The 27343-nt window shown below is 41.7% G+C and overlaps 1 protein-coding gene across 1 annotated transcript in view; it reads right to left on the bottom strand.

Moving 5' to 3' along the window:
- Window positions 1–1479: 1479 nt before the first annotated feature.
- LOC132157899 (serine/threonine-protein kinase ULK4-like) overlaps window positions 1480–27343 on the bottom strand; it is a 36175-nt gene continuing 10311 nt past the window's right edge. The window contains exons 2-4 of the mRNA XM_059567160.1: window positions 15236–15369; window positions 14748–14869; window positions 1480–1518 (exon numbers count right to left, since the gene is read on the bottom strand). Coding sequence (XP_059423143.1) covers window positions 1480–1518; window positions 14748–14869; window positions 15236–15369 — 295 coding nt within the window. The remainder of the gene's footprint in view (window positions 1519–14747; window positions 14870–15235; window positions 15370–27343) is intronic.

Below are 27343 nucleotides of genomic sequence, written 5' to 3'. Positions count from 1 at the left end.
TTTGTGTTAAAATAAAGGATTATTTTGGGATACTCCAGTCGTGTCCATCTATTATGTTATGCGTCCCTTTAAACTACTAGACCTTTGTAGGGACCGTAACATAATTAGGGGCTCATCAAAACTTTTTTTAATTAAATGAGTTAACGTTTTTTTTCCAAACAAAATTATATGGTTGGAAAAATTTTGTTTTGGATGTGGTTTAATCCGATTTACTACAATTTAATTGCAAGCCGACTCACTTCATGCTATATTGTACCAAAAAGCTGTAGTTGAAGTCATTCTTTACATGGAATAGTCAAAACGCTTTTTTATTGCGCTTAAAGGGATTGTTGGTGTACTTTTTCGTCACTTTCTTTGTTCCCAGTTCGCGGCAAGCTTTTTAAACTATTTTTTAATGAGTAACCGTAATGACGCCATTGCCCAAGGGGTTTTCCAGTCATTGGGAATTCCGTGCGGAACATTATAAGCAGAAGCGTGCGCGCTTTGATGGACATGTTTATTTGTTGTGTTAAGGAGAATTTTTCTTAATTTTTTGAGACCCTTTACATGGTATTGTCGTGGGAAATACAGGTGAGTGAAGTGTTTTTTCTCTCGTGCACTGTTTTTTTTAATTCATAGCAGCCTTTTCTCCCCTGTTAAGCTGAAGAGGTGTTGTCCTTTGGGCTTCACCTATTTTTTTTTTTTGTGTTGATAGTGTCGCGGGGGAGCGGTTAGTGTTAGCTGCGAAAGCAGTTATCTCGGGAGCACGTTCGTAGGCTATTGGGTGGTTGTCTATTTGGCCTCACAAACCTACTGGTTTTCAGTGCATTAAAAAAGACGAGGGTTTTAGTGAGTCAGGTGTTGTTGAGTAAGACAGGTACAGGTAGAGGGGTGCATTGGTTTGCTTTGTGTTTATGCTGTGCACTATTTTGAATCACCACTTCACTTCACTTCACAGTGAATTTCCCAAATAACAGTAGCTATTTATTGTGTATTTTGGCTTCTGTTGTTGTTTTGCTGTTGGCTGGATGAGGCTTGATGCAGTCTTTTTGTCCTCTCTATAAGTATTACGTGAGACGTGCATAACACCATGGTTCCCTGAGTAGGGAACGAGACACTGCGTCCTCTAGCTCCCTGCCATGTTTCGGACGCAAGCTTCAGATGAAGAAATGAATGACGTGTTCTCCCGGTGCCTGTTTTCTTTATTTTGACTGCGTGTTTTTTTCGGTCTCATTACGGAGTTTAGTCTAGAGGACTTTGTAGCTCACCCAAATTTAGAAGAATTTGAACAATGCACTAAAAATAATCTGATCTCGATTGCTGCTCATTTTAAAGTGCCCATTTAAAAAACAAGATAAAAAACAAGATATTAAGTATCAATTGCACACTGCCTTAGCTGAAAGAAAGTTTCTCTCTGCTATCAGCGCTGTCACTTCACATGCTGTTACGCATCCCGATCCTGAGCTGCGTAAACTGGAGTTACAGGTGGAAATGCGACGCTTAGATCTTAAGGAAAAAGAGCTCCAGCATGAGTTTGAGCTGAGCAAAATTGAAATTGAGGAGACAGGAAGACGAGAATCAGTACGCATTAAAGCTAGACAGTTGAGCAGGGATTTTCTGCTATGGACATCGATTCTATCTATCTATCTATCTATCTATCTATCTATCTATCTATCTATCTGGCAACATGCTTTAACTGATTACAAATTCAACATATACAAATATGAAAGAGACAACATTTAGACATTTATTTTAAGATTAAAATAATAGAACCTTAATGCTTTTTAATTTTTTTTCTAAAGGGAAACACATCTTTAAAACATTAAAGGCATTAATGTAGGCTATAGCCTAACTTTACAAAGCTGCTGTTTTTCTATACTGTTTCCTATTTTATTTGATTGATTGAATGGCATCTTCTTTACCTGATCACCTGCTCCTCCTCTCCCTGTGCTGACTTTTCTACCCTGCAGCTATATTTACCTCGAATCTGTTATAAAAACATGTTAAGAGATTATACACCTCATAACGTTATGAAATGTGTGTATAATCATCATTCATAAAATTCTAACATAGTAGAGATTATCAAAAGAAAGAAATTAAGTATTGAAACCGCCAGTAGGCGGCAGTGTTTCACTGTTTTAATGAGTTAGCCACTTAAATCGTTAATTCATCCAATTCGTTCAAAAGTCAGATTACATTAGTAAGAAAACAAACACCGATGTGAATACTTTTGTCGTTGATAATTACAGACACTATTGAAAAATATACTAGCAAAACAGACAGCTGCTTTGGTAACTTGTTATACTGATAGTTATAGCTAAATACATTGCAATGGATTAGCTAGCTAAAATATATGTGGTGTGTACTAACTATTACACAATATTCTCATACCTCATTCTCAGTACATGCTTTGTTTTTTTTTTGCATCCCTCTCTGACCAGCAGTTAAATATAGTCCGCTGTGCAGCGCTTTCTTCATTTTTGGCGTTAACATTAACCGTGTGCTCTCCCATTCAAACACCACTCGCGTGTTTTGGTGAAAGTGCGACTCATTGGTTGGGTGTTACCAATCGGTTCAATGGGGGGGGGGTATTTTTTGTCTGATTTATTATGACATACTCATATTTGATTAGGAACAAAATTATTTTTACAAAATAAATGAATTCTATTTTTTCATATTATATTTTTCATTTGATCTACTGTGATTTTCATGTTGAAATATTGGGGGGGTTGTAACTGATGGATTTGAATATTGGGGGGGTTACCTCCCCCGCATCCCCCCCATAAACTACGCCCCTGCCTGCTGTGTAAGTGAACACCATCTTACGCTTCCACAGTGCGGAGTGTTGTCACACAGGTTGTTGTTCCAAACTATTTTCACAATGAAATAATGAGTCTGGCACATGACAATCCTTTATCCAGTTATGTAGGTGTTACCAATTTTTGCGCCAATTTTTTGCCAGGGTTAAAACGGGATGTGAAGTTACACTGTAGAACATGTCACGCGTGTCAAGTCTCTGGAAAGTCGAACCCACCCATCCCACGATATCCTTTATTCCCCATTCCAGCTGTTGATTATCCATTTGATCACGTTATTGTTGATTGTGGGGGTCCGTTGCCTCGTACCAAATCTGGTAACCAGTTTTTATTGACCATTATGTGTGCTTCAACACGCTGTCCTAAAGCTATACCCTTGCGAAAAATCACTGCACCTGCAGTTGTAAAAGCACTTGTTAAGTTTTTCTCATTGTTTGGACTCCCTAAGGTAATTCAAACAGACCAGCGCACAAACTTTATGTCTCGTGTGTTTGCAAAAGTAGTCGGTCAGCTGAACATCGCCCATTGCCTTGAAAATGAAAAAGAATGGGATGATGGTGTACATCTTCTGCTATTTGCGGCTCGGGAAGCTGTGCAGGAATCTACTGGTTATAGTCCAGCAGATTTAGTGTTCGCTCATAATGTAGGTGGTCCTTTAAGACTGCTTCGGGAGAACTGGTTGAATGAGTCTCAACCGAAAAATCTGCTTGATTATGTCAGCTCCTTTCGCTACAAGTTACACTGGCTTGTGAATTGGCTACACAACACTTGTCTACTGCTCAGTCGAAGATGAAAGGCTGGTTTAAGACAGTTTAAGCCTGGGGATAAAGTTTTGGTGTTTTTACCCGTTACTGGGTCCAGCCTTCAGGCACGTTACAGTGGCCCCTATGTCATTGAAAAGAGAGTCAGTGACCGGGATTATATCGTAGCTACTCCTGACCGTGCTCGTCGTAGCAGACTTTGTCATATTAATATGATCAAACCTTATTATGATCGTGAGCAGTTGAACAAGCCCAGTTTTGGTGAAGTTAATACAGTCATGGCCTTGTCCAATGCTGAACGTTCAACAGCCTGTTTGCCTCTGTCTAGTGCTTTGAAGGTAAATGATCCTTCGGTGTTGCCATTTCGGTGCTGAAACTGTTCTTGAGGCCTGTGAGTCGCTAGATGTTTTTGATATCGATTGTGAGATGGAGAGCCCTTCTGTTGCTACAATTCAAGGTCGTTTAAAGAATTCTGAGATGCCTGCTAACCTTGATTCTTATTTTTTGCATCTCCCTTGTTCGCAGCATACAGACATATTAAGATTAATCAAAGGTCATGTTTCATTGTTTTCAGATGTGTCATCCCAAACACATGTATTGGAGCATGATATTGAGGTTGGTGACAACATGCCAATTAAACAGCATCCGTATCGTGTCAACCCTGAAAAACGTCAACGCCTCCAAATCCAAGTTAACCCTCTATGGTACGGAGTTGCCATATGGCAACAATTAATTTATACTCATTTCCTTGTAATTCTGAAAAAACTACGATATATCACATTAAGGGAATTAAAAGGGTAGGCCAATGATGTGCTGTTTTTAAGTCACATGACAACTGAATGTCCTCCCAAATCTCCTTTTTCCACTGTCACCTTGACACAGAAGACACTTGTTGAAGTGCTCCAGAAATTGCTCTATTAACCTAATTTCTAAACATCTTTTCTCAAGGTTTTTTTTTTTTGCAATATCTTTGGTAAGTAAATTAGATATTTTAATTCATAAATCAATTTTGTCTAACATAGTTTTACTGTAAATTGAGAAAATATCAAGGTTGCCATATGGCAACTCTGTACCACTATTGAAAAATAGGTGCGTATCCATATGGCAACACTGTACCACAGTGGAATTGCAGTAATGTATTTCCCCATTGGGATTTTTTATAGATAGTAGCATCAATACAATTATCACAGTTAATTAATGATTTGAAGTGTTTATTGTAGTATAGTTGTATTTATGTATAAATAACAAAATTATGTTTTCTTTTCAGAAAATGAATACAGCTATATTTTATGGAAAGGGCAATAGGAAGAGTGCAGAGTTGGCTTGTCATGGAGATGAAAGGGAGTAGCAAATACCCTGGCTGCAGGGGGATCGTCCGCTTGAAGTGCAGCAAATATGACTTGCACCTTTGCATCACAGCTGAAAAGAATTGCTTTTTGCTGTTTCATGGGATGTCATGAAATGTGCCATGAGTTGGATTGAGACAGGTGCACATGGATGGACTGGGAAAACTGAACCCCCAGTTGCTCCCTGGGCGCTGGATCTATAGCTGCCCACTGTTATGGGTGTGTATTCATGGTGTGTTCACTTCTCACTGCTGTGTGTGTGCACTTAGATGGGTTAAATGCAGAGCACCAATTCTGAGTATGGGTTACCATACTTGGCTAATGTCACAACTTTCACTTTTCACTTTACTTCAGGAAGCCCCCTATATCGTAATACCTGTATTTTATATTTTTATGTTCTACATGGTATTAGTGCATGTTCCAAGCTACCATACATTTACTTAACTTGTATAAAATACTTTCAAAAAGACTTGTTTTTGTTGTTGGAAACTTTGTGGAATGAATTTGATATGCATATATGGTACAAAACTTGTCCGGCATTATAATACTTTTAAGTACCATTTTGAAGGTTAAATGATAGGAACCTACTTAATTTTGGTTTGCATGAGTTCCAATTATAAAAATCTATCAATATATAAAAGAAATATCAATTTTAATAGAAAAGATAATCATAATTTAATAGAAAAACTACTTTTTTGGCCATTTTCCATTGTGGTACACTTTTGCCATATGGCAACGTTTTCCTAAATACCCCCCCAAAATAATTTTTCGAATTTTTTGGGGGGATTTGTATAATTGAAGCTATTTCATGTAATAAAAACTTATTTAAAAAAATATTTCATGGTTAGAACATAATGCGTACCATAAAGGGTTAACTATGTGTTGTCACATGGCATTGTGGAACCTAGTATTAGCTCATGGAGTTCGCCCTGTCTTCTTGCTATCAAGTCTGATGGGTCTGACTGTTTTTGCACAGACTTTAGGAAGGTTAACAATGTCACTAAGCCTGACTGTCATCCTCTTCCTCGTATGGAGGATTGTGTCGACCGTGTAGGGTCAGCAGCTTTTGTGACAAAGTTAGACCTCCTTAAAGGCTATTGGCAGGTGCCTTTAACTCCACATACTAGAGAAATTAGTGCATTTGTTACCCCTGATGCATTTTTACAATATACTGTAATGCCTTTTGGGGTACGCAATGCACCTGCTACTTTTCAGTGGTTGGTTAACCGCATTTTGTGGGGGGTGCCAGGGTGTGAGGCATATTTGGATGACATAGTGGTTCACTCTGCAACATGGGATGAGCACATCGATCAGTTAAAACAGGTTTTTCAGAGGCTTGTTGACGCAAATTTAACTGTTAATTTGGCCAAATGTGATTTTGCTAAAGCGACAGTAGTTTATTTGGGTAAAATAGTTGGTGGGGGCATGGTGAAGCCGGTAGAAGCAAAGATTGAGGCTATCAGGTCATTCCAAATTCCTTCAACTCGTCGCGAATTACAGCGGTTCTTGGGAATGGCTGAGTATTACCGAAGTTTTTGTAAAAACTTTTCTTCAGTGGCTGTCCCACTCACTGACCTGTTGAGTCCAAAAACTACCTTTAAGTGGTCACCAGAATGCCAGCATGCTTTTGAGTTTCTTAAAGCCCTTCTGATGCACGCACCTGTTCTTGCTGCCCCAGTGTACGATCATGATTTTAAACTAGCTATTGATGCTAGTGATGTGGGAGCAGGTGCTGTTTTGTGCAGGATGGGTCTGATGGTATTGAGCACCCTGTGTGCTACTTTTCTAAAAAAAAATTAAAAACATCAAGTCTTACTCAACAATTGAAAATGAGCCTCTCACTCTAATTTTGGCCCTTAATAATTTTGAGGTTTATATTGGCTCCTCTTCGCGTCCAGTTACTGTTTATACAGATCACAATCCTCTCACTTTTATTAATCAAATGCGTAATTCCAATCAGCGCCTAATGAGATGGGCTTTGTTTGTCCAAGCTTTTAATCTGGAGATAAAACATGTAGCTGGCAAAAAAATTGTCCTGGCAGATGCGTTGTCGCGTGTTATTACATGGTGATTGGGGGATTTCTTTATTTTTGGCTCCCCATTCACCATCTAGGGGTGGGGGTGATACGCGCGTCTCACGTACGCCCCGGCCCAGAGTCCTCAAATAAATAGTAGTGCTCATTTCTTAATTTTTGTTTTTGTTTTCAGATTCTGATTGGTTGAGCTGGGGAAATGAGGCTATAAAATGGAAGGAGGCGGACCCTTTCATTCTCTCTCTGCCAGCCACAGACTTCTCCACTGCCACATTGTCTCCTGCTCTTATCTTGTTGTTATAAAGTAAAGTAAATGAACAAAAACAATTTTTAAAGTTTGGGCTCATAAATATTATGATCACAGAAAATAGTTTTGATGTACTCTGCTTGACTGAAACCTGGCTAAAACCAAATGATTATTTTGGTCTAAATGAGTCTACTCCACCAAATTACTGTTATAAGCATGAGCCCCGTCAGACTGGTCGTGGAGGAGGTGTTGCAACAATATATAGTGATATTAATGTTACCCAGAAAACAGGATACAGGTTTAACTCTTTTGAAATACTTCTGCTAAATGTTACACTGTCAGACATGCAAAAGAAATCTAATGTATCTCTTGCTCTGGCTACTGTGTATAGACCACCAGGGCCGTATACAGAATTCCTAAAAGAATTTGCAGATTTCCTCTCAGACCTTCTAGTTACAGTTGATAAGGCGCTAATCATGGGAGATTTTAATATTCACGTTGATAATGCAAATGATACATTAGGACTTGCGTATACTGACCTAATAAACTCCTTTGGAGTCAAGCAAAATGTCACCGGGCCCACTCATCGTTTTAATCATTCACTAGATCTAATTATATCGCATGGAATCGATCTTACTGCTATAGATATTGTACCCCAATGTGATGATATTACAGACCATTTCCTTGTATCGTGCATGCTGCGTATAACTGATATTAACTATATGTCTCAGCGTTACCGTCTGGGCAGAACTATTGTTCCAGCCACCAAAGACAGATTCGCAAATAACCTGCCTGATCTATCTCAACTGCTATTTGTACCCAAAAATACACATGAATTAGACGAAATTACTGACAACATGGGCACTATTTTCTCTAATACATTAGAAGCTGTTGCCCCCATCAAATTGAAAAAGGTTAGAGAAAAACGTACTGTGCCATGGTATAACAGTAATACTCACTCTCTCAAGAAAGTAACTCGTAGTCTTGAACGCAAATGGAGAAAAACTAACTTGGAAGTTTTTAAAATTGCATGGAAAAACAGTATGTCCAGGTATAGACAGGCTCTAAAAACTGCTAGGGCAGAGCATATCCACAAACTCATTGAAAATAACCAAAACAATCCAAGGTTTTTATTTAGCACAGTGGCTAAATTAACAAATTACCAGATGCCACCTGATTCAAATATTCCACCAACGTTAAATAGTAATGACTTTATGAATTTCTTCACTGATAAAATAGATAACATTAGAAATACAATAGCGAATGTAAATTCTACAGCGTCTAACACTTCAGTTTCATCCATCGCACCCAAAGATAAACTGCAGTGCTTTACAAATATAGGACAGGAAGAGCTAAATAAACTTATCACTGTATCTAAACCAACAACACGTTTATTAGATCCTGTACCCACTAAATTACTAAAAGAGCTGTTACCTGTAGCCGAAGAACCGCTTCTCAATATCATTAACTCGTCGTTATCTTTAGGTCACGTCCCAAAACCATTCAAGCTGGCGGTTATCAAGCCTCTTATTAAGAAACCAAAACTAGATCCTAGTGTACTGGCAAATTATAGGCCTATTTCAAATCTTCCATTTATGTCTAAAATTTTAGAAAAAGTTGTGTCTGCTCAATTGAGCACCTTCCTGCATAAAAATGATCTGTATGAAGAATTTCAGTCAGGTTTTAGGCCCCACCATAGCACAGAAACTGCACTTGTTAAAATTACAAATGACCTGCTTCTTGCGTCAGATCAAGGCTGCATCTCATTTCTAGTCTTACTTGATCTTAGTGCTGCGTTCGACACCATAGATCATGACATACTCATAGATCGATTACAAAACTATACAGGTATTCAAGGGCAGGCTCTAAGATGGTTTAGATCCTACCTGTCCGATCGCTACCATTTTGTTTACTTAAATGGGGTGTCATCTCATTTATCATCAGTAAAATATGGAGTGCCACAAGGATCCGTCCTAGGTCCCCTTCTATTTTCAATATACATGTTGCCCCTTGGTAATATTATTAGAAAATACGGAATTAGCTTCCACTGTTATGCTGATGATACTCAGCTATATATTTCAACGAGACCAGATGAAACTTACCAATTATCTAAGCTAACAGAGTGTGTTAAAAATGTAAAAGATTGGATGACAAATAATTTTCTCCAATTAAATTCGGATAAGACAGAGATATTAATTATTGGACCAAAAAACACCACACAGAATCTTGTAGATTACAATCTGCAACTAGACGGATGTACTGTTACTTCCTCTACAGTCAGAAATCTGGGTGTTATATTGGACAGCAATTTGTCTTTTGAAAATCATATTTCCAATGTTACAAAAACCGCATTCTTCCATCTTAGAAACATTGCCAAGCTACGAAACATGTTACCTGTTTCTGGTGCAGAAAAGCTAGTTCATGCATTCATGACCTCTAGACTGGACTATTGTAATGGACTTCTAGGTGGTTGTCCTGCTTCGTAAATAAACAAGCTACAGGTAGTCCAAAATGCAGCAGCTAGAGTCCTTACCAGGTCAAGAAAATATGATCATATTACCCCAATTTTACAGTCTCTGCACTGGCTACCTATTAAGTTCCGTATCAGTTACAAATTATCATTACTTACCTATAAGGCCCTAAATGGTTTAGCTCCTGCGTACCTAACTAGCCTTCTACCACGCTACAACCCATCACGCACCCTAAGGTCACAAAACGCTGGACTTTTGGTAGTTCCTAGGATAGCAAAGTCCACTAAAGGAGGTAGAGCTTTTTCACATTTGGCTCCCAAACTCTGGAATAGCCTTCCTGATAATGTTCGGGGTTCAGACACACTCTCTCTGTTTAAATCTAGATTAAAAACGCATCTCTTTCGCCAAGCATTCGAATAATGTATCTCTTAAATTGTGAGTGTAGTTGCATCTGCATTTTTATTCTTTAGCTTGGGTTAAACTAATTTTACTTTGTTGGATCAGCAGCTATGCTAATGATGTCTCTATTTTGTTTCTATGTTTTGCCACGGGATTTACATCCTGTGGTAACTAGGATTTACACAAGCTCCAGTCTGGATCCAGAACACCTGAGAAGAGATGATGCTGACCCTCAGAGGACCCCAGATGATGCTAACCTTGAATCAACAAACAGAACTAACAATTATTGCTACATGTGTGACTGCATCCTATAATTACTATTAATTAATAATATTGATAGTTCATCATCTAGCTGACTACGTCTTGCATTATTATTATTATTATTTTTATTTTTCTAAAATCCTGTCAAACGTGCACAAACTACTAGCTACTACTAAATATTGTAGAAACATAATTTTCTGTAAAGTTGCTTTGTAACGATTTGTATTGTAAAAAGCGCTATACAAATAAACTTGAATTGAATTATTTTGGAGTAGGGAGGCCCTGCCTGTTTCTGTTAGTTTAGTTATTTCTTTATTGTGTTGCTTGGCTCCCTATCTCATAATTTTGGTTACTTTTTTTGAGTATTTTGTGTTAAAATAAAGGATTATTTTGGGATACTCCAGCCGTGTCCATCTATTATGTTATGCGTCCCTTTAAACTCCTAGACCTTTGTACGGACTGTAACACATGGTTACATTCGTAACCTGATACGTTCCCTTTTAAGCAACTTCAAACTGCGTCCTCTAGGGGGCGCTATGGGGAACAGTATACCCATGCCGCCATGCTGAGGGGAGTGCAGGCCAGAATCATGGTGAGCACTAAGTACCAACTCTACCATTTCCACGGGAGTTACCCCTGGGACGTTTAGACGTCGGCCAAAGGCCTAAGCTACATACCCAACTTAATTGTTAGGGCCTCGGCCCAGGGTGGAGCTGAAGGCTTGGAATCAGGAAAGATTCTTTTAAAGGGATACGGCTTAGAACCTAGCATTTTCTACCAAGTCTTGCCTGTCACACAGGGGCTACCGCTAGCTTACACATAAGCTTGCTGAAAGAGCTGTCTCAACAGATCCTGTAACACCCTGTTTAGATAGGTATCCGATGATACATAGGTGGAGTGGCGCCCGAGATGAATGGGGCTTTTACCAACTCAAGTAAGGGCACGAAGAGACCGGGCGAAGCCCTCATCATATAGGATTTTAGAAAGAACGCAGAATACTAGCGTGCGAACTTACCACAGTGTGGATTTCAGAAAGTGAGCAAAGACTTCATAAAAGATATACAAGAAGACTTCTGTAACTGCCACCTCCACTTCCCGCTAGATCCGACAGCACCACTAAGCGGCCAAAAGACCCCTCAGGGTGACCTGGCCGGACATCAATGAAATTCCCTGCAGTGCTGTGCCAGGCCTGATGATCAAGGAGGCTCCCGCAGAAGCCTGTGATCTCAGCCACCTATTACTGGAACATGAAGCCGGATGGCTGCTGCTGGCGACTGTTTAGTAAACACCGTAATTGAGCACTGCAAAGGAAACTCACAGCATTTATTAGCAGACATATAACCACCAGCAATTTAATACACATAAGTGTATAAAGAGAGGGTTACATACTCACCCACCCTCCTGCCCTAGAGCCCCGCTCAAGGGGTGCCTCCTTTTAGTCCGGACCATCAGTCAGGTGATTGCTATGAACATAAAACCAACCAAAAACTTTATAGGTCCAGTATAGGAGACTGTTAGGTGTAAAGCTGGTGGTTACAGGGGAATTAGGAAGGGGAGGATAAAAGCAGAAGTAAAAAATCCCTGAAGGGAATGAGTAGATTCCTCGGTATCACTCTGATTTGGACTCGCGCTCATCCCCCACCTGCTGGCAGGGGTAAGATGAATCGTGGGTCGCGTGGAGGTAAGCGGAACCTAAGGGATGTGATCCAGACGAGGCAGCCTTCTCGTCCAAATCAGAGTGATACCGAGGAATCTACTCATTCCCTTCAGGGATTTTTTCCCTGAAGGGAATGAGTAGTTTTCGCCACACTAGTCTTCTGTGCCCGTCTTTGATCCTCAGATCAAGACAGGCCAGGACCCCTATGTTGTTCTAGCTTGGACCTGGACCTTCGTGGAACGAAGGATCTGAAAGCAGCAGAGCGCGCCTTCGTCTCCCTGAACTTCTCGATCACTGTCTCAACGGAAATACCGATAAGTTCAGAAGGCGAAACCTGAGTATCGAGAAGAAAGCCTTTTCTTTCTTCCAAATGTCTGCCAGGTTCATCCACAGACGTCTCTCCGCTGCCACCATGGCCGCCCTAGTCCCGCCCATGGCGGCAGCGGCCTGCTTGGTAGCAAGGAGAGAGATCTGTGGTGCGGCTACCTGATCAAGATAAAGGCCCTTGCCTCCATCCAGGTCTCTTAGCAGATCAGCCTGATATGCTTGAAGCACCACCATCGTGTGTAACAAAGCCACAGGCTGACCTGCTGCTGCTTATGCCTTGCCATCTAAGCCAGATAAATTTCTGAAGGGGCCTAGACGGCAAGGAGGGAGCTTAAGAGAGGATGTTTCCCCTGCAGAAATAATTTTTTTTAGCTCTTTCTACAGGGGGCATCCCCTTTATAGCCACTTCCGCGCATCACCTCGATGTCGGCAGATCTACTCTAATGCCAAAACAGAGGGAAGTGAGAAGAAAATGGCCTCTTTCATATCTTTTTGATATCTGTACGGAGATCATGCAGAATGGAAGGCTCAACTAGGCTGGAGGGCTATGGTCAGAAAGAAAACACTCATCGAGGGTTTTTTTTTTTTAATGGCCTTACATTGTCATCTTGTTAGCGCATTTTCATGGCAAGTCCAACTTTGCCATGGCGCGATCCATAACCTCTAACAGCTCTACATACGCAGGGCAGGAGAATTGAGAAGGCTCAGCCTCAGCTTCTTCACCATCCTCAAATATCCCCCTGCTTTCCCTGGGTAAAAACCTAGCAGAGTACTAACCTCAGTATCAGATAGTGTTAAAGATATAACATCATCCTCCCAAAGCTCTCTCTCCTCCGCCGCCATTACGAGTGTGAAAGGGAAAATCCCTCTTTAAAAAACTCAAACAGATCCACCTGTATTCTCACGAGCTCATTCTCCTCCATGCCTCAGCAGCGGTAGGTCCTGAACAACGGGAAGCAGATGACTGCCTTTTTTTCTTTTTTTTTTCGGAAGAGAGACAAACAAGAGCAGAGCTTTTTTCTTTGAAAAAACGCTCACAATGCACGCTGATTGCCTCCTCAAAGACATCGCGTGTATGCTCTTCACCCAAACAAATGACGCAAAGATCGCGTGTGTCATCGGGTGTCAAATAACACCGACACGGATGCACACATTGTCCAAACGCTTGCTAGTAGTCGCCATGATATACAGAGAAAGATTGCTCTTACCAGTTCTTTCAGATGCACGCTTCAAACAGAACAGTCAGTGAAGACGAAGAAGAGAATGATGTGTTCTCTCGGTGCCTGTTTATAGTCGCGCCGGTAGTGACATCAGAGTCTGCAGCTGGCCAACAAGTTGGTGTTTTTTCAATGTATGCTTCAGACACGGGTCACGACGAGTTGTTCCCCATAGCGCCCCCTACAGGACGCAGTGTCACGTTCCCTTGAAAGGGAACTTATATAATCACTGAAGCTGCAAAATCAATCTCTTACTTGCTTCTTTTCTGTACTTTGTCATTTAAGATGAAAGAATTTGTGAGCAAGCAGAATTTTGTCAGTGAGCACATACACTCACCAAAATGACTAATCTAAATGACTCTAACTGGCAACTGTATTTATAAGTTAAAAAACATGTGATTGGTTATACTACAAAAAAAATCCCTTGTAAAAAGATATCTGATGCATTTTGTGCAAATCTAAATATAATTCCACAAAGTGACTCAATTAATTCATTTTAAAATATACTTTTATTTGTGGCAGGGCTGGCCCATGGCATGCCCCTCTATCTTGAATATTTTTTCATTTTGGCACCATTTTTGTTCATTTTGTTTCATTTTATATCATTAATTACTCACCCTCATGTTGGTCCAAACCCCTAAGACCTTTATTCATATTCAGAACACACATACACAGATACACAGAACACAGATAATTTTTATTTTTTTTGGCTTGATATTTAGATATTTTGGCTTGATCGTTGAAGTACCCTTTCTGTCTATGGAGGGTCGGAGAGCTTCTGGATTTCATCAAAAATACCTTAATTTGTGTTCTGAAGATAAACGAAGGTCTTATAGGTTTGGAAAATCATGAGGGTGATTAATTAATGACAGAATTTTCATTATTGGGTTCCTGGAAGGAACAGTGTTACTAACTGGTATTTGGATGTTCCAGGTGGATGTTCTGATCTGACCAAAAGAGTACTTGGCCCGAACAGAAAGTGAATCATTGCTATTCACCTTATCTTTAATATAATAGTGTGTGCAGCCATTTGTAATTTGAACGTTCAAGGTTTTCAGTGTCATCTTCTGCACAAAAAATAGCTTGTGAAATAAGTTATCATCTATTGCACCACAAGGTAGGTCCCACAAGGAATTTTTTTATATACCTCAGGCTGTACTATGCTTGTGGAGATAGAAACCAAAAATAACTAGTAAAAAAGTAAATATAGCAAGACCTGACACAGACACACACCTGTGAGGTGAGCAGATGCAGCACAACAGCCATCATAGGGAGGCTCTGCTTCAGCTGATGGGACTGCGTAGGAGAGGGGTGCTTCCTTCCCACAATGCTGCCTAACACGGACAGGATGTCATCTACAGAGAGCCCACATAAACAGAAGCAGTGAGAAATCAGCCAATCACAAACAATCCATCAGGATCAGTCTTGGTAGGTGGCCGGGGGCGTGAGCAGGTGCGAAGAACTGAACTGGTTTGAACCAGTTTCATGGGGAAGAGGTGGGGTGTAGCGGCTCTAATTCACAAATGAAAAAGGAGGAACAGGTCGATACCTGAGAGCTTCTCACGTATTCAATCAGAAAGGTAATTAAAAAAGGCCAATCAAATTCAATGTTCATTCTCATTTGGCCCTGCTTTGTTTTGCCCATTTCACTCTGTTCCTTCTCAAGTGAATTCTTTGCGTTCCCTTTACCCTCTTTTTCTGGTGTATTGTGATTGATTTACCCAGGATGGCTGGCAGTTCGTGCACAGTGTGACAGATGAAGAGGGTCAGGCATTTTGACAGGTATTCATTGCCGCTTTGTTGCTCCTTTCCTGGCGTGGCCTTTCGGACGTCTCTTTCAATGTACATCACTAGCCTTAGAGAAGGGTTGGCAAAACATTATTATTCATCTGCAGACACCCAGACCAAACAGAGAAAGAGAGAGAGAGAGAGCGCGAGAGGCAGATCTGAAACACACATTGGGGAGAGGATAGATGCTTTTAATCAATTACACTCAACAGCTGGAGGGGTGACAGAATGGAGATGAAATGGTGTTGATTCTGAAACAATATCAGGAAGGGAATGAGGTCTGTCTGCCTGGCTAAAAAGACCAGAGAAAAACAAGATGCATCTGGCAAGGAATTGAATTTGAAGCGTATAAGGTATGGAAATTGGATGCTGAATTAGAGATGAATGAATGTGACTTGATTCAAACATGCAAACCAACATATTAGGATTGATTAATGGGGTTGGTGTTCTCTTAGTAGAAGGCTTGGATCAGATCTCTTGGGATTCTGGGAAAATTGCCTTGGATCTTACATTATGATACCAGCACAATCCCTGGGGCATGATGAAATAAATGTTTTTCTTTTTATGGATGGTTTTTGTACTTTTAGAATTAGAAAAAAAAAGAAAAAAAAAATCACATGTAAGTGTAGTATATATTTTTCCTCTTTTTTTTGTTTGAAAGCATTCTGTTTTACAAATGACAGTGATGCAAAAATGTAAATATTAAATTTTCTTGGAATAAAATAGCCAAATCATTTGCTTAATTTAATTTCATGGCTAGCATTTTACATGAATATGTACAATTAAACATCTGTTTATTTTTCAATCATTATGTGATGAAATGTACCTGATATGACAACATAAACTGAAGGGTTTTTTCCATATATAAATCATATATAATCATAATAAAAAGAAGCAACAGTGAGCATCGCAAAACAGGTGCTCAAATGTGCGCACAGTATTATTGCATACTGTGATTGTCCTTTTATGTTTACATTTTAATAAACAAAGTTGACCTGAATACTGATGTATATGAACACAAAAAAACCTTGTAAGCATGCTATTCAGTTGGCATACACACAAGGGCACTTTCATGTCAGTTTTTGCATTTATGCTGTAAATCCAGTTTTAGAATTTTCTATAGTATTTAGGATCAAATCTGATCATGCGTGTATGAGGCCCTGGTCTGTGACGATGATAAAACAATAAAACCTAATATAATAATGCATTAATTTGACAAAAAGGATTCTGTATTCTACTGAATAGGATTACCATCAGGTAAATATCTTGAGTCAAAATACATAACTCCAATTAATTCGAAAATAATAGCACTCCTCTCCAAAAAAAAAAAAGGAAGAAAAAAAGAAAAGAAAAAGCATGATTTGATGTATAATTCATATTTGTAGTACAAGCTGTGTAGACACAAGTTAAACAATGACCTTTAGGATTTGTAAGAGGCTTGTTCAAATCCATAAACTTAAGAATGAGCAACAGTAATAGTGACGCTTGCCTTAGCGAGCACCATAAATTCAATTTTAACACTTGGTATTAGAATGTCAATGACAAAAGAGCTATTGATCCAGCCTCACCTCTAGTATCTCAAACTAATCAATTCACTACAAACAACAGAAGCGTCTCGTGAGAGAAGTAGCTAACATGTAATATTCATGATATTGTTATGTATGTCATGGACACAGTGAAGAACATGATTAAGAATAGAATAAGATGATAGAGCTTCGGTAGAAGTGAGGATCAGGCTGTTCTCAAGAACTGCAGATCACTGTTGCTATCTTCTCTGATTTATAAACCACATTAAATAAATAAAGAGTCCAAAAAAACAATTTCACTATTTACTTCATTATTGTCTTCAACATTTTGGCTAATGTATCAAATGGTCATTATTCACTTTTTCCTTTTCATCTCCACTTCATTTTTTTCTTTTAATACCTTTGCAATTTAACATATTCAAACTTGACTAGACATTGTGAGAATCAACAGCAGTTACCATTACTCAAAACAAACAAGGAATGTCTTTGTGCACCAAGTATGAATATGAGTTTTGAGAGGTCTATGGCAAGATGAAAACTTAAATTTAGTTTTGTTCCTCATGCAAAACTCAACTTGAGGAGACTTGCACATAAAGGTCACAAGCTAAATTTCAGTGTGAGATAGAGCTGAAGATCTTTGCCCGAACCTGACGGGACCCGATGGGTTCGGTCGGGTTCAGGCTTAATTTACATCATCTTACGCCGGCTTGGGCCGGGCTCGGGCTTGCGCTCCGGTTTGCGAGGTAAACGAGCGGTCATGTGATGTGTTTCGATTAACGCGAGAAAGATGCGAAAATGGATGCTGAGTAGGTGAAACGGAGGCTTGCCTCTGGCGATTACGTTTTGGTTGCACTAGCATCTAAAGCAAAGTCTAAGGTGTGGAAAAGTTTTGACCATGTTTATAATGAGAATAATGAGTGAATAATGACGCACCATCAGTGAGCGCAGGAACGCACTGAAGACATCTACAGTGGAGTCAATAATTTTCCTCCACAAAAACATGTAGGCCTAGCCTAATCTCTGTGAGTAAAGGTTTTTCAAATGATAACTAAATATTCATTGAGTCTTAAATGCATAATGTGGACACGAGTATTTACGCTAACATTGGCATTATTCTTTCATTAAATGTCAGCTGCTAGTGGCGAAGCAAATCCGGAGCCTTTATCTTAATTTCGTTATTGCCAAATACCCATCTTAATTTAGAATTTATCTTAATTTATTTTGTCAAAAAAGACTTGTTTTTATTGGTGCGTTGGTCTATTTATAGGTTAAATGAGCCTATGTCTATTTAGAGATGTTACAGAGGACTTATTTTATTTCTTTACTCCAACTTCCGAGTGGTCTAGTCTACGTTAGTTATGAATAAATTATGTTAAAACGTGTATAAATGACTCATTCTTGACAAAAGGCAAAAGAGCTGCGTGTGTGCCGACATTTGAATAATTAAAAAAAAAGCTGTCAATCAAAATATACTTGTCAGGCTCGGGCCGAAACCTTTCGGGCTCGGGTCCTATCGGGCCTAACTTTTATGGCCCGATTACAGCTCTAGAGTGAGATAAACAAGCAAAAAGCTGTGTGTCAATGTGGTGCATTCACACGACCAGTTTGAATATAATCTGCATTTAAATTGGTCTCTATCGCCCTCACACAAATTTGCAGATTGTGCAGAATATTATTGAAATTCCTATTGATTGAATTTCGCAAAGCAATGGTAAATGTGACCGCACCATTATTATTATAATTTTTTTTTTTATTCAGGTGCCCCTTATTTGTATTAAGTATGTGACGGTAAAATACAAAATAAATATATAAAGCAAACAAACAAACAAACAAAAAATTTGAATGAATCTTGGTTCTAAAGTCAGTTTGGTACATTTTCAGTACAGCAGAGAGAAAAACTAAACATAAAATTCATTTTTATTTAATTAAACAGTGGCTTACTTAAATTGTGTATGTAAATAAATTCAATTATATTTAAAATTTTCTCATGAAAGAGAGTCAAATGGCATTTATTGTTCGAATCTTCTGATAAAATAGACATAACAATAACACTTTGTTTCTTGTCAAAAGTAACAAAACATGAATTATTGTACAAGAGTTCTAATATATGTCTGGTCAAGTTTTATTTAAGCATGAACTGAAACAGCACGGCTAAAAGATACATCTTGGGATTTAAGAATTCCTATACATTTGCTAAAATTTATATATATATATATATATATATATATATATATATATATATATAAAACTAGGTGTTTCAAATTAAGTTCCACATGTGCACTGGATAAATCAATGCTGTATTATTTGGCACACATGTACACCGAACCGAAAAAGCCATACACTGACTCAAAATCAAGTCTATCCAGATACACTTTGTAGAACTCGTTAAATTAACTGCAGGACCTAAGATGTTCCAAGATCATTCAATCACTATTCTTAAACTAAAAAGATGCAACTTCGCCAACAGTGCAGATATGTCTTTAAAAACAGCTTGTCAAGAGCAACCTCTTCCTCTCCTCTCAGTGAAAGAAATGAGATTGTGAGAGAGTGAGATCCACAGCACCAGAAGTGACAGCCCATCTCTGCCCTCAAGCCCTTGCTAATTAAGAAACACTGTTAATTAACTTGTTTGCAACCAGGACTGCACACTTCTATGCAATCAGTGCCTCAACATTTTCCCGCAAGCGAGTCAGTTTCTCCCAGCCCCTCATAACACACACAAACATGCAAACTGGCACACACAAATAAGCACACACACACACACAAGTTTCTGTCGAGGCGCGTCTCTCAAATTAGACACGGATGAAAAAGCAAACAGTGAGAAAACTGCACAGAGCCCAGCAGTGTGGGAAGGAAATACACCCAGCAATTATACCAGAGGCTGAAAGTAAGTTTGTACAGAGGACCAGAGGGAACACACTGGATTAAACTCCAATGAGAGAGCAATCGCCTACTTAACTAGCACGCTCAACAAAGAGGAGAACTGGGACCTGGATGCAAACCTGGCAAATACATAGTGTTTTAAAGTTGCACTGGCCAAACAAATAAAAGCATAAGCTAAAATGAGCATTACAAACATTTAACAGCACTTGTTTGGATGACCAAAATTCAATAATGAAAGATTTTATCTTTCCTTTGAATTAGTTGCTCAGTGGCTTAACTCTATTGAATTGTAATTGGCACTGAAATTAACACAGAAGTTCTGTACTCAGGGATATTATTGGTAAAACCCTTCAGAGAATAGTCGATACAGAAAGTGCCAACAAAACTAAAAGCTTTAAACGCCTCGATGTCCAGTAAACAGAAATGTGACATTACAATTGAAAGCAGTACAATAGCAGCACAAATAATTCATTATATTGAAAATATTTCAATTTCCTTTGCTAAAGTAAGGAGGCTTTGCTTCCTTTACTTCTGGTAACAAATGTTGGTTTTCACGAGACTCCCTATCACATGCTGACCTCATTTGTCATCCCCTCGGAACTGCTTCCGTTTTACAACAGTGAGCACAAGTTAGATTATTACATTTTGAATATGGATATTTACTTACAAAAACACATCAATTTGCTACAGAAGGCCATTTTTCACCCTCCGGAGCTGTGTGAGAAATTTTTTTTTTAATGGATGAGCTATCTAGTAAACCGATCTACATGGACCGTTGGAGTGCAACACCCGCTGAGTTGCATCAAACAGCTTGAAAGATCAAAGATAATTTTTAATATTTTGTGTGAAAGAAGAAAGTCATATACACCTAGGATGACTTCAAGGTTTGACATTTATGGGCTAATTTTCATTTTTGGGTGAACTAACCCTTTAAATGCATTCTATTTTTCAATTATTTCAATAATTTTTTCAATCAATCATTTGATTGATGTTGTTTTGAAAAATTGTCTACAAACAGGTTCACTGACAAGCCCAAAAAAATTTAACACTGACCACCCACTCTCACAGTGGCCTTGGTTCTTGGAAAAATGACAAGTGTTCATTACAGCTTTTATGAGCAATTTGCAATTTTACATCAAACATTCATCCTATGAAAGACAGATAAAGGATCTTTGTATGAAACTAGAGTATAAAACCACAAAACAGATTAAAACTCGCCCAAAATGGAAAAGTCATGCGTGACAAACTAAGGACACCCTATGATTCAGTTTTTTGTACATCCACTTTTAGTAGCAATAAATTGAAGTAATCATATTCTGTATGACTTTACCAGTTTCTTTCATGGGTTTGGAAGAATCTGGGCCATTCTTCTTTACAACGCTGCTCAAGTTTGTGGGCATTTGTTTATGCACAAACGACTTAACTTTCGGTCTGTGTTTGTTTATTGGACTGGCATGTGGCTATGGCGCCAACTACAAATGCAATTAAAGTCAAAGTACCACTAGAGTGATTCAAAAGCATGCTATACAGCTTTCATGGTACTTTGATGTCACACACCGATCGGTCTGCACAGTACTACTTCAAGTCGAACACGTGCATCTATAGTTTTAACTTGCTAGCTAATGTAATCCACTTGTTAATTAGATTTGTTATTGATTGATTGTTTGTGGAAATCTCCAAGAAGTTAAGTTTGGACCAGAAAAGTGTGCATGTGCAGTAATGTTTGCTTATGTTGTTGCCATTGAAACCATCAATAAGGGAGAATTAAATCTGTTATTACATTTGCAATGCTTTATGGGATTGCGTGGAAATGAGAAATATGAGGGAAAATTTAGAAAATATTATTGGTGATTTCACCCAACCCAATGTATTACTCTATAAATATAAATAAATAAAAATTGGCATCGCTGGCATGTGAAAGTTGGTGGAACGTGCTATCCTTTTAGCTTAATTAAAAGACATTGCATTATTGACACACAATTTTTCTATTTAATGCTAAACAGTTGCTTTGACACAATCTGTATTGTTAAAAGCGCTCTATTAATAAAGGTGTCTTGACTTGACTTAGGCCCCATCCACAAGGAGATGCATTTAGCTGTATACGCATAAATTTGGCATCGTATAGGCGTTTCATCCACACGAATCCGGCATTTTGGGAGAGTCAAACCAGTATTTTTTGAAACCATGTCCCAGAGTGGATAAATCTGAAAATGCCGCCCTTGCTGGTCTGGCATGTAAACTACAATGTTTTGTGTCGGTTTTGTGTGGATCCAGCAAAGCGGACAGGAAAAGCTCTGGCTTCATGTGAACATGTGAAGTTAAAAAGTTCTCTTACGAGAGCTCTCTCGTACTGCGTCTTAGCTAAGACGCTACGGGAAAAGTCTCTTTTCATGAAATACTGAAGCAAAAAATTATCCTTAATTTTGTATTTTTGTAAAGCGCATTTGCAGCAGTACACAGCCATAGGCGAGACGGCTCGTTCGCTCATTGGCTTGTTCTGCGGCAACTGCACAGCCTATTGAGCGCGGGCTGATGCAACATCAGACCAATAAGGGCGCTCACTTCCGCCGGTGGAACAGGCGATAGCGACGCACCTCAGAGATTGTGACTGTTTCAGCGTTGTTTGCAATGCGCAAGCCTGTACGGTTGCCCGCTTGCCTGCACACGAAAACCGTTATCACGGCTACCCAGATATTTCCCGAAAAAGGTGTAATTCCTGGTGTCCCGGCCACGGCCGAAGGTGCTATAAATGTAGTGACGATGCCCACTGCTCAGTGCCCATCTCCGCATATAAGCACAGCCCTTCACACAGGGCTCACGCCTATAAAAGCGACTCAAGTCGATCACGCGCACTACATAGTAGACGTGCCCACTCCTCAGTGCCCACAATCACTATGTCACACGCGTCATGTGGTTTCTGTAAAAACGAAACCCGTGCACGTTCGTCCGGCCACGGCCGATGGTGCTATAAATGTAGTGACGATGCCCACTCCTCAGTGCCCATCTCCACATGTAAGCACAGCCCTGCACACAGGGCCTGCGCCCATAATGTCGACTCAAGTCGGTCGCGCACACTGCATAGTAAACGTGCCCACCCCTCAGTGCCCACAATTACTATGTCACACGCGTCATGTGGTTTCTGTAAAAACGAAACCCGTGCATGCTCGTCCGGCCACGGCCGATGGTGCTATAAATGCAGTGACGATGCCCACTACCCAGTGCCCATCTCCACATGTAAGCACAGCCCTGCACACAGGGCTAGCGCACATAAGATCGACACAGATCGGTCGAGCGCGCCGCATAGTAAACGTGCCCACTTCCCAGTGCCCACATACACTATGTCACATACGGCGCGGGGCTTCTGTAAAAACGAGGCCCGTGCACGTACATTCTGCACAGGCAGACAGCGAGTTGAAAGTGGTAAAAGTGCACACATGCAGCCCACGGTTACTCGCAGATATATCGAGTCCCACGGGACCCGCTCAGCCTCCCTCCAGTCGGTTAAGCGCCGGAACGGGGTCGAGGAAGAGCGATCTGCCCGCTGTGATCAGCGCGCTCCCCGCCTCAGATGCGCAGCACACTCGAGCGCCGCCGTTGCCCAGTCAACAGAGCACGTTTCGCATCCAGCCCTTAGCCATTCATGCAGATGCATGGTCAGTGCTTCCAGGGGTTTCGGATTGGGTGCTAGGCATTATAAAGAGAGGCTACTCGCTACAGTTTTCTCGACGCCCACCGTGCTTTTCAGCGCGCGTCGAAACTACGGTCAAAACAGAAGTAGCACACATACTTCGGGCCGAAATATCAAAACTGTTGAGCAAAGGGGCTGTAGGGCCTGTGTCTCAAAGCGAGGGGGGGCTGTACAGCAGATACTTTCTGGTGCCCAAGAGAGACGGGGGTCTCCGGCCCATACTGGATCTAAGACAGCTGAACAGGCATTGATGAAACGCAGTTTCAAAATGCTCACGACCAGGAAGCTCCTCGCGCAGATTCGCAGAGGGGACTGGTTCATGTCAATAGATCTGAAGGACGTGTATTTTCAAATACAGATAGCGTCAAACCACAGGCGATATTTGAGATTCGCCTTCGAGGGCCAGGCATACCAGTTTGCAGTCCTGCCATTCGGCTTGTCCGTAGCTCCTCGTACGTTTACGAGGTGCATGGATGCAGCGCTCGCTCCTCTTAGACTCAGAGGCACACGAGTGCTGAATTATTTGGACGACTGGCTGGTTCTGGCCCGATCATGAGCGGAGCTCATGGACCACAGAGCCATTTTACTCGATCACCTCGAGAAGCTCGGCCTCAGTGTCAATTGGGTGAAGAGTTCGCTGAACCCCAGTCAGACGATCCTGTTTCTGGGTATAGTTCTGAACTCGTGTTCCATGACGGTGCGGCTGTCACCACAGCGCGCGATGGGCATTCAGCGTGCAGCGAGTTCTTTCCGCTGTGGCGCGACTGTGGCGCTCAAACACTGTCAAAAGATGCTGGGTTTCATGGCCTCAGCATCTCCGGTTCTGCGGCTGGGCCTGCTCCGCATGCGCCCCCTGCAGTTCTGGCTGAAGGCTCGGGTGCCGCGCAGAGCGTGGGCGTCTGGCCGGCTGCATTTCAAGGTCGATCAGAGCTGTGTTGCGGCTCTAGCACCTTGGACAGCGAACGGCTGGTACCGATCAGGTGTAAGCCTGGGGACTTCCCCGAGTGTGAAAATGGTGTCGACGGACGCCTCCACTTCGGGATGGGGAGCGCTGCTCGAAGGCAGACCGTCCTTTGGCCTATGGTCAGAACGGGAAAAGCTCCATCATATCAACTGCCTGGAAATGCTGGCAGTGGAGAACGCGCTGACGCGCTTTTGTCCCCATATCAAGGATCACCACGTCATAGTCCGTTCGGACAACATGTCCGTGGTGTCCTACATAAATCGCCAGGTCGGTCTCGGGTCCCGAAACCTGTGCAGGCTGACGGAACGCCTCCTGATTTGGGCTCAGCGCAACGTGCGCTCGCTGAGAGCAGTGCATGTGCCTGGACTGCAGAATCTGAGTCCAGACAGGCTGTCCAGAGGCAATGTTCCTACGGGCGAATGGTCTCTACACCCGCAAACAGTCCGGCTGTTGTGGGAGAGATTTGGCATGGCGGAGGTGGACCTCTTTGTGTCCCACGAAAACGCTCACTGCCCCACGTTCTTTTCCAAGAACGAAAGCGCGCTGTCACGGAGATGGCCGTGCTGCCCGCTTTATGCGTTCCCTCCCGTCTCCCTCCTTCCGCAGGTGATAGAACGGGTGAGAGAAACGAGATGTTCAATACTGCTTGTAGCACCTCTTTGGAAGTACCAACCATGGTTCCCAGATTTGATGCAGTTAGCAGATGTCGCCCCGTGGCCGGTACCGTTGAGGAGAGACCTCCTCTCGCAGGCCAGGGGCTCGATTTGGCACCCTCAACCGGAGTTGTGGTCCCTCTATGTATGGGCACTCAATGGTTACCCGCTGATCTCGCAGTGGGAGTGCTAAATACCATCACTCAGGCTAGAGCTCCGTCGACACGACGTCTGTATGCCTCGAAGTGGTCGGTGTTCTCCAGCTGGTGCACAGCTCGAGGTTATTCACCCCTTAGTTGTGAGGTGACGGAGGTCCTCTCCTTCCTTCAGGAGCTGTTGGATAAGGGCAGAGCCCCATCCACGCTCAAAGTTTATGTGGCTGCCATCGCGGCGTTTTCTGAAACGGCGTCCGGTCAGTCAATAGGAAGGAATGATTTAGTCATCCGGTTCCTCAGAGGAGCTAGGAGGCTGAATCCTCCCAGACCTCCGTCAGTCCCTATGTGGGACCTCGCGGCGGTTTTGGAGGCCTTGAAAGGTCCCCCTTTCAAGCCTATCCAATCGATTAGCCTTCAGCATCTGTCGTTCAAGACAGTATTCTTGTTGGCTCTCGCTTCTGTGAAGCGTGTGGGTGATTTGCACGCGCTCTCGGTGAGCCAGTCGTGCTTGGAGTTTGGGCCCAATGACTCAAGAGTCATACTCAAACCTAGGCACGGTTATGTGCCGAAATCCCTCAACACACCGTTTCGGGCTCAGGTTATTGCCCTGTCTGCCCTGCCGGTGTCAGGGGAGGATGGAGACTCGAGTCTTCTTTGCCCTGTCAGGGTTTTAAGAGGTTATGTGTCTCGCTCTGCTGCCTTTCGGCAGACGGAGCAGCTATTTGTCTCGTTCGGTGGGCGTTCCAAGGGAATGGCTGTTTCGAGACAGACTCTATCCAGATGGATAGTTGACGCCATAGCGTTAGCTTACGCTTCCAGGGGCCTTCAGTGCCCGTTGGGCGTCAGAGCACACTCCACAAGAGGCATCGCCTCGTCGTGGGCGTGGTCTACTGGGATCTCCTTGCAGGATATATGTATGGCGGCAGGTTGGGCCTCGCCGTCTACATTTATCAGGTTCTATAACCTGGAGGTTCCCACCTTGCAAGCAAGGCTGCTGTCGGTATAGGCGAATCAGGGCCCTGAGGGGAATTCTGAGTTCACGAGCGCTATGCGCTGCCGACTGTTATATGGGCAGTATTGCGTAAGACCCGCATTGCAACATTGGTCAGGCCTTGCCTCGGCTGTGTGACGTCATATTACCGCATCTACGGATGCTGCTAGATATGGGACGGAGGGCTTTTTCCCTTTTCTGTCCTGGACTCTCTGTGAGTCCCTCAGGTGACTGTGCACTGTAAATCCTGAGCGTTGCTTCAGGTTTATTGGTGTGTGATCCCTGCGCGCACGGCGTTTTACATTAGGTTCCCGTAGCGTCTTAGCTAAGACGCAGTACGAGAGAGCTCTCATAAGAGAACGTACTCGGTTACTAAACGTAACCTCGGTTCTCTCTAGAAGAGCGAACGAGTACTGCGTTCTCTGCCGTGCACACGATTCACTCTGGTTCGCTTCGGCGATGAAATAAATCAGGTGAGTCAGCCTTTTCGAGCTCCTTTTATAGGTTGGGCCACACCCGTTTCGGCGGGAAGTGGCAAGAAGGGCGCGAAGCGCCCTTATTGGTCTGATGTTGCATCAGCCCGCGCTCGATAGGCTGTGCAGTTGCCGCAGAACAAGCCAATGAGCGAACGAGCCGTCTCGCCTATGGCTGTGTACTGCTGCAAATGCGCTTTACAAAAATACAAAATTAAGGATAATTTTTTGCTTCAGTATTTCGTGAAAAGAGACTTTTCCCGTAGCGTCTTAGCTAAGACGCAGTACTCGTTCGCTCTTCTAGAGAGAACCGAGGTTACGTTTAGTAACCGAGTACGTTTTTTTGTTTCATTTTTTGCAGCCCAGTTTCAATAGATAGTCTTTCTGTACTCAGAAACAGATCTGAGCTCTGAAAGTTACAGTGTGTTTTCATAGCATGTTGACCACTAATTTCAAAAGATCGAGGAGCATTTCATTCCTTGTGCTATTGCTATTTTTAAGTATTTTCAGCAAATAAATGATCACTGATGCAAGAACTGCAAACAATATTGCAACAATCAGTTTCTAGAAATGAAGCAAAATAAAACACAAATGGGAGAGTGTGGGCTACATTCCCATTCATACCTGGCATTGAGCTCATCTGTAGAGAATGCTGTTTGTTCTTAGATTAGACTGAATGAGCTTGACGGCTGTGTAGGTGACCTCCAT

The sequence above is a fragment of the Carassius carassius genome, chromosome 15 (assembly GCF_963082965.1).
Source record: "Carassius carassius chromosome 15, fCarCar2.1, whole genome shotgun sequence".
Lineage (NCBI taxonomy): Eukaryota > Metazoa > Chordata > Actinopteri > Cypriniformes > Cyprinidae > Carassius > Carassius carassius.
Note: the sequence above shows the minus strand (reverse complement) of the source record. Positions and strands in the feature narration are given on the sequence as shown.